Source organism: Panicum virgatum, chromosome 5N, assembly GCF_016808335.1.
Source record: "Panicum virgatum strain AP13 chromosome 5N, P.virgatum_v5, whole genome shotgun sequence".
Taxonomy (NCBI): Eukaryota; Viridiplantae; Streptophyta; class Magnoliopsida; order Poales; family Poaceae; genus Panicum; species Panicum virgatum.
In genome coordinates, this window is record NC_053149.1 from 15,958,232 (window position 1) to 15,970,982 (window position 12,751).

General features: G+C 46.5%; 1 protein-coding gene across 1 annotated transcript; it reads right to left on the bottom strand.

Moving 5' to 3' along the window:
* Positions 1–769: 769 nt before the first annotated feature.
* On the bottom strand, positions 770–8,573 carry LOC120673534 (protoporphyrinogen oxidase, chloroplastic-like). The gene is made up of 9 exons (XM_039954405.1): positions 8,137–8,573; positions 7,849–8,034; positions 7,671–7,755; positions 7,432–7,579; positions 7,264–7,344; positions 6,589–6,760; positions 1,898–2,057; positions 1,640–1,743; positions 770–1,392 (listed from the first exon to the last, which is right to left on the bottom strand). Exons 1-9 carry the CDS (start codon positions 8,512–8,514, stop codon positions 1,093–1,095), a joined length of 1,614 nt encoding a protein of 537 aa, XP_039810339.1. The 5' UTR covers positions 8,515–8,573; the 3' UTR covers positions 770–1,092.
* Between the last annotated feature and the right edge of the window lie 4,178 nt (positions 8,574–12,751).

Genomic DNA, 12,751 nt, shown 5'->3' on the forward strand with positions numbered 1-12,751 from the left:
TAAGCAAAAAGGCTAGAAAGTTCCATGGCAGGCATTCTTGCACACACGTCAAGGGAGGTGCTGGGGCCGATCGAAGCGCGAGCCCTAATGATTATATTGTGCCCCTGTCTGGCGCCGGTCGCCGGATCACCCGGCCTGGCCCCTCGCTCCGCCCCACGGTCTCTCTGCTCCTGCTCGTCGCCGGCAGGGCCAGACAGGCTGCAGGAGACAGAGGAACAGGTTGCAGCCAAGGGTAGAAATGACACAGAAAGAAAAGGTAACCGGTGGGTGCTAGGGTAGAAATCAGCAGCCAGGCAGGGCTTCCTCATCCTCCGTGATCTGCCATGGTTTCGTGTGCCCCGAGTCCCTCGTCAGCTGGCATTGTTGTTGCCTCGACAGCGTGCAGGCAGCCCAGGGTTTGGGGCTCTCGAGTACTAGGTGTGTTCACTTTGTCATCCTTTGCATTAGCAATACATTACAAGCTATAATTTTCTAAGTGCACAGGTTGAGTGGCCGCAGTACAAGTGTAATGGTTCTCCTTCTAGATGAAGTTTCGGCTACCGGGGTACTATATAGTACCCCTGCATCCTAGGATTTTGTTATCTAGAATTCTTTTTTATACTCGGTTGCGATGAATTACTGGATTGTGTACCTCAATGCACTCCCGTTCCAATACCGCAATGCGTTCCCAGAACACGTGCTTGCAAAGAGTATCACTGCTAATAAAAATGTTACCAAGGATTCACATATTTATTCACAACTTTTTATGCTTCGCACAGAAGCAAAAGAATTATCCAAGGAAATCCCAGTTGACATTATGTTTGCTCTTGCAAGATAGTATTTGATTTTTGCTGGAACTAGTGTTCGCACGAAAACTCTACACGAGTCTTAATAGATCTCGTGGGTTAACGTGAAAGAAAATGTGTTTTGTAGGATGGCGAACAGAATTACAGAACAATGCCCTACAGCCCTACAATCTAACTAATTACTAACAGGGAAAAAAGATCAGAAGTAGCAGAACTTAGGAGATAAGATGGAAAATGCTCGTAAACTTTGTGCGCTCCTGGTTTCATTCTCACCTATGCAAAATAACGAGCAGCTCCACTTCTTTCATCACTTGTAAGCGTACTTGGTCAGGAAGTCAGATATTTGCGAGGCGCTCTCATAGGCACCCTCCACGCATCGGCCCAGGGCAACTCCTGCTACATAGTTTCCTCCGAGGAACAGCCCATCGTAGCCACCTCGGTCCAGGGCAGATTTTGCAGCCTCCAGAAGATCAAGATGTCCTACCAGGAACTGAGGTATGGCTTGTGGCCACACTCGGACACCGAGGACTAAAGGGTCCACTGCTCTAGGGTTGATTAGCATTTTCCTGAGGTCACGGTCAACTGCTTCTACCAGCTCACTTTCACTCTGCAAATGAGATGGCATCATTAGAAATATAGCCAGTACGAGGCAATTTAGTAAGACTAAAGCCAGGGCTAAATTGCATATATAACTGGTGGCTCAGATTTATCATGGACTCCTAATGCTGTTGTCGGTGAAAATTGCAGTCAATACTCATGTCGATTATTACATATTAAAGAACAATTTCCTTTTTATGGTAAATATACCATAATCACAAAACACAAGGCAATAAGTTCAACAGGAAACTACTAACCTTGGAAACAATTCCTGTGTTTGTAGCACCTCCTATGTAGTTTAGGAGTAACACCCTTCCAGCAGGAGCACGATTTGGAAAGAGTGATGAGCTGTATATTGTTCCTACAAAAGCATACCACCACTATCTTGATTCATATCTTTGGGATTTAACAAAGAAGACAAAATTTAACACCAGAATAAAAGCAAACCAGTAGGGAAAGAAAATATTATGTAGATGATGTGAGGACGTGAGGTTAATACTCGATTGCAAGAATACCTAATGTCTCAACTCCTTGACTACGTGGATGCAACTGCCCAAATCCTTGAAGCTCCCCATCAATTAGGTATTCTTTCCTAATAGCTTCCTTTGGATACGAAATAGTTACAGCAGCAACTGGTGGATAATAGAATCTTGAAAGGGCATCTGCAGCATCGCTCTGTGGAGGGCAAAGACAAGTTTCAATGATCATATGATGATGTATGTCTACTGTCTCACAGATTCTCGAAAATAACATGTTGCTAATATAAATTTATACTATACTGAACTAGATGGAGGGCAGTCCAATCTCATCTTACTATTACTAATTGGAGGCTCCTTTTAAGTCTCTACATGAAGCCACCTAAGATCCTAGGTGGACACTCTAAAAAAATAGATAAATCCTAGAAATTCTCACAAAAATCAGAAACATCCGGCTATCAATCTGATAAATCCAATAATAATAGTCGTTGGATCTGTTATCTTTCCTAATAAATTACCTAACTCTGCCATCATGAAAATAGACTAAAGTAACCCCCTCAACATGTATCTAGATTACACACCTCTGCCATTATAAAACAGATATAAAGTAACCCCTAACCTTTGTATAAATTACCCACCTATGTCATTATGAAAATAATGCAAATATGCCCCTAAATTTGCATATAAATTATCCAAATATGTCATTACTAAAAGTTATTAAAGTAAACCCCTAAATCTGAATCTAAATTATATAATTATAATAAAATATTAAAGTGCATCAATATAAAATTCTAGATTACTATTTCTATCATTATTAATATACTATTTATGCTATTGTTTATATAAAAACGCTACTTCTTGATATGCTATTAATATACTATTGTTTATGATATTATCATACATGATGGAAGAGATAAGAACACCAATTCATAAACAAATGGTCCAATAAAATACATATCAAACACATGGAGGGTCATGCAGAATAAAATCTACTGCAACTATATAATAATAAATATTTATTTTAGATTATGTGTTGAAATTTTTAAAAGATGAAAGAGAACGTGAGATACATAAGTATAATTATTAGTTATAAGCCTTATTTTTATATTAATTTTATTTAGTCCGTGCAGTAGCACGGGTTGATAGGCTAGTATAAATATTAGACATGGTGAAAGGAGAATCAAATTGCTGAAGCAGCAACCTATCAACAAGGCAGGTACAGGCCTACAGCCGTACATCACCAACCCAACAAATTGTTAGTTGTGCTTCATGATTAGGGTTGTCATGCTGGGGAACTTGGGTTCTGTTGTGCCACATATTCTCCTGTTCTCTCTTTTTGTGAATGCACCTACTTAGTTGGAAATTGTTCGCCTTTTAACATGCAGAATGCTGCAAATTAGTCACTAATGCGCATTTTTTAAAACATGGTATAAACTTAGGAGGCGTATAAACACCTACGTAGGGTCCCTAACGGGTAAGTTGCGAGAGCTAGTTGATGTAGCAATTAGGAGGCGTGTAAATATTCTATGCGTTCAGGAGACTAAATGGAAGGGTCAGAAGGCGAAGGAGGTTGAGGATACTGGCTTCAAGCTTTGGTACACGGGAGCAACTCCGGGTAGGAATGGTGTAGGCATCTTGATTGATAGGAGCCTTAAGGATGGAGTCGTAGAGGTTAGAAGGCAAGGCGACCGGATTATTCTAATCCGGTTGGTAGTTGGAGATTCGGTTTTGAATGTGATCAGTGCCTATGCCCCTCAGGTAGGCCTTAGTGAGAGCACCAAGATGCAGTTCTGGGAAGATCTAGATAGCATGGTTAGTACCGTGCCTACCAGCGAGAAACTCTTCATAGGAGGAGATCTCAACGGCCATGTGGGTGCGACTAATGTAGGGTTCGAGCGAGTGCACGGGGGTTTTGGGTACGGTAGCAGGAGTCAAGAGGGGGAGGATGTGTTGAACTTCGCGTTAGCCTACGACTTGTTGATAGCGAATACCGTGTTTAAGAAGAGGGAATCTCATCTTGTGACGTTTCGTAGTGGACAACACTCGAGCCAGATCGATTTTATCCTTGCTAGGAGGGAGGATAGACGTGATTGCTTAGATTGTAAGGTGATACCTGGGGAGTGTGTTGTCCCTCAACACAAGCTTGTGGTGGCGGACTTTCGTCTTCGGGTACGTGTCCACCGGGACAAACGTGCCAAGATTGCGAGAACAAAGTGGTGGAAGCTTAGAGGGGAAGCGGCACAAGCGTTTAAGGAAAGGATGCTAGGTGAGGGGCCTTGGGAAGAAGGAGAAGACGCAGATGACATGTGGCTAAAGATGGCAACATGTGTTCGGAAGGGGGCCTCAGAGGTGTTTGGCGTAAGTAGGAGAGGCAAACAGGAGGGGAAAGACACCTGGTGGTGGAATGACGAGGTGCAAAGGGCTATTAAGGAGAAGGAGTGTTTCAAGCGCCTCCACCTTGACAAGAGTGCAGCCAACATCGAGGGCTATAAATTAGCGAAGAGGGTTGCAAAGCGAGCTGTGAGTGTAGCAAAGGGTAAGGCGTATGATGACCTGTATCAGCGGCTAGGCACGAAAGAAGGGGAGAAGGACATTTATAGGATGGCTAGGATCCGCGAGCGGAAGACAAGGGACATCAACCAAATCAAATGCATTAAGGATGGGACAGATCGACTGCTAGTGAAGGATGAGGACATCATGGATAGATGGAGAGAGTACTTCGACACGTTGTTTAATGGGGAGAGTGAGGGCCCTACCCTTAAGTTAGATGACTCTTTTGACGATACCAACAGACGTTTTGTGAGGAGAATTCAGGAGGTAGAGATCGGGGAGGCTTTGAAGAGGATGAAGGGAGGTAAAGCGATGGGTCCTGATGGTATCCCCATTGAGGTGTGGAGATGCCTAGGAGATAGAGAAATAGTATGGTTAACTAAGCTTTTTAATCTCATTTTTCGGTCAAACAAGATGCCGAAAGAATGGAGGAGAAGTATATTAGTACCTATCTTCAAAAACAAGGGCGATGTTCAAAATTGTACTAACTACCGTGGGATTAAGCTGATGAGCCATACGATGAAGCTTTGGGAGAGGGTTATCGAGCATCGCCTAAGAAGAGTGACAAGTGTGACCCAAAACCAATTTGGGTTCATGCCTGGAAGGTCAACCATGGAGGCGATTTTCTTAATACGACAATTGATGGAGAGATATAGGGAGCAGAAGAAGGACTTGCACATGGTCTTCATTGACCTTGAGAAGGCATATGACAAAATACCGAGAAATGTCATGTGGTGGGCCTTGGAGAAGCACAAAGTCCCAACTAAGTACATTACCCTCATTAAGGATATGTACAAGGATGTGACGACATTTGTCCGGACATGTGATGGCAACACCACTGACTTTCCTATTAACATAGGCCTACACCAGGGGTCAACATTGAGCCCTTATTTATTTGCTTTAGTGATGGATGAGGTCACAAGGGATATACAAGGCGAGATCCCTTGGTGTATGCTCTTTGCTGATGATGTGGTGCTAGTTGACGAGAGTAGGGCAGGGGTTAATAGGAAATTAGAGCTGTGGAGACGCACGTTAGAGTCGAAAGGGTTCAGACTTAGTAGGACCAAGACCGAGTACATGATGTGCGATTTCAGCGCGATTAGGCATGAGGGGTGAGACGTTAGTCTAGATGGACAAGTGGTGGTCCAGAAGGATTCTTTTCGGTATTTAGGATCGGTGCTACAAAAGGATGGCGACATTGATGAAGATGTTAGGCATAGAATTTCAGCTGGCTGGTTGAAATGGCGACAAGCTTCGGGCATCCTTTGTGACAAGAGGGTGCCACAAAAGCTAAAAGGCAAATTCTATAGGACAGCAATTCGTCCGGCGATGCTATACGGTGCTGAATGTTGGCCTACAAAAAGACGACATGTCCAGCAACTGAGTGTAGCAGAGATGCGGATGTTGCGGTGGTTTTGCTGGCACACAAGGAGGGATAGAGTCCGGAACGAAGTTATTCGGGATAGGGTCGGAGTGGCACCAATTGAGGAGAAACTTACCCAGCATCGGCTGAGATGGTTTGGACATGTCCAACGAAGGCCTCCTGAGGCGCCGGTGCGTAATGGGGTTCTTGAGCGGGTCGATAATGTAAAGAGGGGTAGAGGTAGACCTAAACTGACGTGAGATGAATCGGTTAAGAGAGACCTTAAGAATTGGAATATCTCTAAAGAGATAGCTTTGGATAGGAGCGCTTGGAGACTAGCTATCAATGTGCCTGAACCTTGAATTTATTTCTTTCGGGTTTCATCTCTAGCCTACCCCAACTTGCTTGGGAAAAAAAGCTACGTTGTTGTTGTTGTTGTATGGTATAAACTTAGGAACACAGAAACTCTACAATTTCAAACATTAGGCAATGCTACAAGTCCAATTAGTTTGTCCAGAAAATCTTCATCAGTTCTGTCTAATCCAACCTCTGAAATTACTCATCACTACTAAGGAAAAATATCATAAGCACCCACAATTTGCTCAGACACACGATCCATTCAGCAGATAACAAGAATTATTCAGACGTCATTTGGCAATGGAGATGTTGACGACAGAAGGGCACATAGTATCAATTCTTCAAACAAGTGCAAACATTACCACTGACTGGTCATTTCCCAATTAAGTATGTTCAAAGGTATTGAGAAGCACAGTACTCCAGTTTCTGGAAACGTGAAAATTGACAGTTTCATACTTACTGAAAGTGGACGCAAGATGTCACTAGCAACATATGATGGAATCGTCATGATAACACTTTTAGCCTGCACTGAAACAACCCCTTCAGGTGTTTCATACACCAATACATATCCCTTGCCATCTGATTTTGTAATGCTCGTGAGTTTCCAGGAAAGCTTGACTTTACTACCCAAGCTGTAAATCAAGGAAGTACAGAATAGAATGAAAGTGAGGACCAGCACATTAATTCCGGATCAGTGATCTAAATATTACACCTACTGATGGTTCGTGCCCAAGTTACAAGGAAAGCTTGACTTTACTACCGAAGCTGTAAATGAAGGAAGTACAGAACAGAATGAAAGTGAGGACCAAAACAATAATTCCAGATCAGTGATACAAATATTACACCTACTGATGGTTCGTGCCAACTGCCAAGTTACAAGGACGCGTACACTAAGTCACTAACATGCTCCATAATCCAACCCTTATGGAATGCCCATCTATAACCTATATTGTAGATATCAGCACAAAACAGGATGCAAAGGATGAGATTGCCCTAATTGGTATCAACATTGTCTGAATAGTAGGCGCAGCTGCCTTAACCATCCAATTATAGGATTGAGAGAACGATACCAATATTGTATAGAACGGGATAACTGATTCAATATAAATAAATATACAAAAAAATAACAACAAACCTGGATGTAATGGCATTTGGAAGCATGGCGAGACCCTTCCTGAAAGATGCAACTGTTTGCCCCTTTGGCTTCGGAAGGCGGCTAAAAGAGGTGACAACAGATTAGAATGACAGAACAGCTGATGAGCTGATTGATGGAACAAAGGAAAAAAAAGGATCAATCACTTACGGATCCCTCGGTGGTTTAGGATTGTTGCCCCTCTCCTGAATTGTCTTGATGGTTCCACCAATGATACTACCTCCAGCCTCTTCCAGGCGCCACACCTTCCCAAATGCAGCTTTCATACTGAGCTTGGAAGGATCACCAGCATAGACACCTTAAGTTTGCATCGAAACTGTTAAGTTATTATGGTAATCACTGCAAGGAGCAGACCAGAACAAAGAGCCATCACACACTGCAATAAGCACCTGAGCAGAAAGGCTCAATGAGGCGCTCAAAGACTTCAGCCCCGAGGTTGCGGCGCACGAACTCCTCCACTGACTCCTCACGGCCCTGAAACCTTCGCCAGAAACGCTCAGCCCCGTTGGCAATTGAGCAATCAAAATGCACAAAGATTTAAGAATGCAGCACGGGGAGAGCACGAACTGGAGGCGGCGGTCTGATGCCGAGCGCCCCAAAGCCAGCCCTGAGCTTGCCAGGGATGCTCATGAGGTCGAAGAACGGGAGGTCGGCGGGCTTGGATGGCACGGGCCTCAGCTTCCCCTCCCACAACACGAACCGCGGCGCGTTCGGGTCCCCAAACACCAAGTCGTCCTTGAGCCCGCTGTCCACCTGCGCGCGCGCACGCACCCAACCCCAATCCATTCAGCATTTCACGCCCCCGCAGCGGTCCGAGGAGAAGAAGCGGGTGAGGGGCGCAAGGGAATAGCGTACGGCCATGGTGAGGACGGGGTCGGAGGGCTGGAAGCTGTTGGGCCCCTCCTCCCAGAGGTACCCTTCCTCGGGGCGCTCGACGGTGGTGATGTTGCCGCCGGGGCGGGCGCGGGCCTCCGTGACGAGCACGTTCCCGATGCCGTGCTTCGTGGCCAGCGCCTGCGCGGTGCAGAGGCCGCTGATGCCGCCGCCCACCACGACGCAGTCCGCGGACGCCCGCGCGCCCGCGGAGGCCGGCGCCTCGGCCGCGCCGCCCGCCACCGCGGCGCAGCGCACGATGACGCCGCGGCTGCGGTGCCGCGCGGGGCCGCGGGGCCCGCTGAGTGGAGGCACGCCAGCGGACGCGGCGGTGGCCATGGCGGCGGCGGCGGCGACCATTTCCGGCGTCGTTGCGGAGCGGGGAGCGCGTGTGCGGCGGAGTGGATGACGCGACGCGATGTGGGTCGGCGCGGTTGGGGATGGCCCACTGGAATGCAGCAGGTGGGCTGGGAATCGCATTCCCGCGCGTGATTGGTTCAGTTGGATATCCAAATCCGTCACGTGCTGCAGTGCAGTATGTATCTGCTGCGCTTGACTGGGCCTTTTCTGTACTAGCCCTCTGAAATCGGGCCCTAATTGCGGGCCAAATTTGAAGCCTAGGATAGACTGCAGCCCAGGTATTTTACTTAGGTTGGGCCTTCTTCAGTGGGTCGTTACAATGAATCGAGAATATTTTTCATCCATTTCTAAGTGCTCTTGCGTTCTCGAATCGAAAAATACAAAGATCTGAACTTTCAGTTTGATTTGAAAGGGCGAAGAATGTAATCTTCAATACTTGATACACTTGAATTGCCACAAAATTAACGGTATTTTGTGAATTTTGAGTTGAAAAATGAATGCATGCATTGCCTCGGCAAGCAGCGGTCATGTGACTAGTGGTTACCCCCTAACTCCAAAATTAGATTATTTAGCGAGTCTGAGATCATTCTGAATACTACATCCATTCTCAAACTATAGTTTTGTCGTAACTTTGTTCTAAGCCAAACTTTTATAACAACTTAACTTTTCAGCAAAATAGCTATCTTGGTCCATCAACTTTACTGTGAGGGTCAAATTCATCTCTCAACCTTCAAATTGGCCTATATTAGTTCCTCAACTTTATTTAGGGTGTGCCAAAAAAAACTTTATTTTAGTGTCATATCCGTCCTTATGCAGATATTATACTCCATAATGATATGAGGTAAATGCAAAAAAAATCTTTTTTACCCTTAATTTTTTTCTTCTCCTCCTTAATTTCTACTCTATCTTCATGCGCCCGCGATACAATGTGATGCATGAATAAATAAAATCTATGTTCCAAATTTAACACTGTGATGTTCAGCTCCTAAATGCATGCATTGATGCTCGATTTTCTTGCATTGGCCAAATATTTGCTAGTAATAATAAATTGTTGAGATATTTAGAAGAGGGAGGAGACAACGGTTAAGAGGACTTCTTGCATAAATCTCATGTTATTATGGAGTATATATAATATAGCACAAGGATGAGTTTGACCCAAAAATAAAAGTTTAGGGACTATATTAGTTTATTTGAAAGTTGAGGGATGAATTTTACCCTCAGATCAAAATTGAAGGACCAAAACGTCTATTTTCCTAACTTTTTATAGGAAAAAAACATCAACACTACATCATCAAATTAGTTTTACGGAATCAACTATGGAATGTCTTGATGATGCATTTATCTGATATAGTCTTGTAGATGTTATTCTGTTTTTCTATAAATTTGGTTAGAGTTGGACCCCTTTAAGCTGGGACAATTCTAAAGTGATTTACAACTTAGAACGGATGGAGTAAAAATTACAAGATGTTGGAAAACCATTATTCCTGTCAATTTTTTTTATCAGTATGATTGTACGACTAACTTTAGAAAAAAAGTGCAGTAGATCTAGCTATCGACATAAATGCGCGGGAACATGGGCGGCGTATTTATTCTCCGCATAGTCGTAGAGAACAGTAACGCGCAAGTTTTTCTCCTCCGCCTCATACGGGGTATCGCCCAAGACGGCAAGACACGACAAGGGTTGCTTGACTTGTTTGCGTTCCTCTCAGGACACGCACACGATATGGCTCGTCGAACAGCCAAGCCTCACATCCCGTCGTCGGGACGGGCGGCGGCAAGTTGCTTGCCGCTTGCTTTGCAACTTGTACGTACCAGCGGACCCACGGCCGGTGGCGTCAAGAGAGACCCCTCGCGCTCCGCCGCCCGCGCTCGCGTCCGCGTCGGCTTCCGGTCTCAGCTCCCCGCGGTGGACGTCGCCGTCGGCCCGGGCCCCGGGCGCCTTTGTCCCGGTCCGTGCGCATCTTGGCGCGCACGTGAACGTCCACGCGCCGCGCGTGCCCGGCGCCACTGCTGCAGCTAGCGAGACCTCGCCATCCATCTCCTCCGCGCCGGCCGGCCGGCCGCGCGCGATCGAGAGCGCGAGACGCCGAGACGTAGCCGCGGGTCGGCGTCTGGATCGGAGAGAAGGATTTGGCGGATCGCGCGGCCAGCCGATTGCCGACACGGCGCATTGGCTAGCTCCGGCGCGCGCGCGGAGCCAGAGATGCCCCGGCCCGGCCCCTCCTGGCCCCGCCCGGGGGATGGAGAGGTGAGGGCCTCACCTGAGGCGATGGATACCGCCGCCGTGTCCGGCTGGGTGCAGCGCGGTGCCCGACACGCCTGCCAGCCACACCTGCCGTCTCGAGGTCTAGCAGGCCATCGCTGTGAGCTTCACGGCCACCTTTATTCCGTCGGTTGGCCGGCCGGACTCAGCCGCGGAGACCGCTTTGTCTCGGCGTTGGTTGATGTCTTGATGAACGGTCGGAACGACGCGCGTTGAGGAGGGCCGCTCCTGAATCTCGAGCCTTTCGACAAAAAGGGCAGGCATCAGGTTGGTGGAGGCTGAGGAGCTGCAGCGCCCACGCGTGCATTATATGATTTGTTTCCGTGAAACTACTACAATGTGCCCTATACATAGGGCCGTGATCATCCATACTTCTTTCGTCCTGAAATATAAGTCATTTGAGGATTTAAAATTATACCCAAACGTAAGGCATCATAGAGTTTTTGGACAAAAAGTCATAATAATCTCTTTGGTTTTGGTGCTAATTTTGTAAAAAGAATAATTGTGGTGGATCAAGGGAGTAAAAAAGGCAGCTAGTCTCTTTAGTTTTGGTGCGAACACTAAAAATTAAACAATTGATTAACTAAACAATGCACTAATAAGGAGCATATGCGTCTTTTCTCTACCTCTATAATTCGTCTGTAAAAAATCAGGATGCTCTATATTTCAGGATGGAGGAAAGTACATGATTTTTCGAGGAAAAAAAACATTCATAAATGATGCATAGGAGGAAATAAACGTTCAAATTCAACACACGGTTAGTTTCCACTTGCAGAATCGAAGTACATACACTCGTCACAATCGATCAATTTACCCAAATTAGCAAACTCAATAACTCTCGAGCACATTACTATGACTGGTGTAAATAACTTTTGTCCGGTATGATTCAAGTTAATTTGCATATCTCTTGTAATGTTTGACACAACAGATTTAGTTATCTATGCATTCATGACACATAATGGGCTAAGATGAAGCCATAGACATTGCCCATCATTCTTTTTGTCTCCCAAAGTCTGGCTGATGTGATAGACTCATGTATTTGCTACACAAATGTGCACATCGAGAAGAATCTAAGGCAGTGTGTCCTATATATATATACCCCTAGAGAATAGTCAACTGTATATATTCGATTTATCAACTTACTAACTTAGATAAAACTAATTTAATGCTAACTACTTAAATTGATCAAGTTTACCCTCTAATACTTTTTTCCATTTTTTGTTTCTCCTCGTTTAATAAATGTTGTGTTTAGACCCCGTTTGGGAGGGCTCCTTGTGCGACTCCTCGAGCGGCTCCAGGCGAATCCCTCCCAAACGGTGATTCCAAAGCGGCTTCGACGTCGGAGCCCCCTGAAATCCCGCTGACTGGAGCGGTTTGGGCGAGCCGGAGCCACAAAAACGTGGCTCCGCGTGGCCCCGGCAGCTCCGCGAGACCCCCTGCCACCTTTGCCCCCCGCCTACGCGCGCTGCGCCTCCTCGCGGAGGCCGGGTAACAACGGGCCACGGCGGCGGCAGGAGGCCGTGGCCCCGAGGTGCGGCAGGGCGGGAGGCCGGCCGCAGCGGAAGCCTGTGCCCCTGGCGCGGCCGGGTGGCGGCGGGAGACCGAGCGGGGCGGGGCGGGAGGCTGGCGGCGGGAGACTGGGCGGACCGAGGCAGGCCGGTCGTGGGAGACCGGGCGGGGCGGGAGGCAGACGGCGGCAGGAGACTCGGTGGTGAGGAGGGAGGCCGGCGGATGATGTGAATCGAGGGAGAAGGGAGATAGATAACGGGAAAGAAGGGGACATAGAAAAATAAATAAGAAGAATAAAAAATAAAAAAGAAGAGTATCTTGGTCATTTCATGCTTTCTCTGTATTTTAATAGCTAGCCGGAGCCGTTTTACCAAAACGCTTTTTCCAAAACAGTTTCAGTTCCATCAGAGAAGTCGCTCTACCAAAGGAGCTAGAGCTAGAGATGTTTTTGGAGGAGTCGGAGCT

Bases quoted from the DNA above. Each gene is read 5' to 3' on its own strand.
- LOC120673534 (XM_039954405.1), bottom strand. From the start codon at position 8,514: ATGGTCGCCGCCGCCGCCGCCATGGCCACCGCCGCGTCCGCTGGCGTG. The intron at 7,756-7,848 runs GTTCGTGCTCTC...CGAAGGTTTCAG, and splicing joins GCATCAGACCGCCGCCTCCA to GGCCGTGAGGAGTCAGTGGA. The intron at 6,761-7,263 runs GTTTGTTGTTAT...CTTGATTTACAG, and splicing joins CCAAATGCCATTACATCCAG to CTTGGGTAGTAAAGTCAAGC.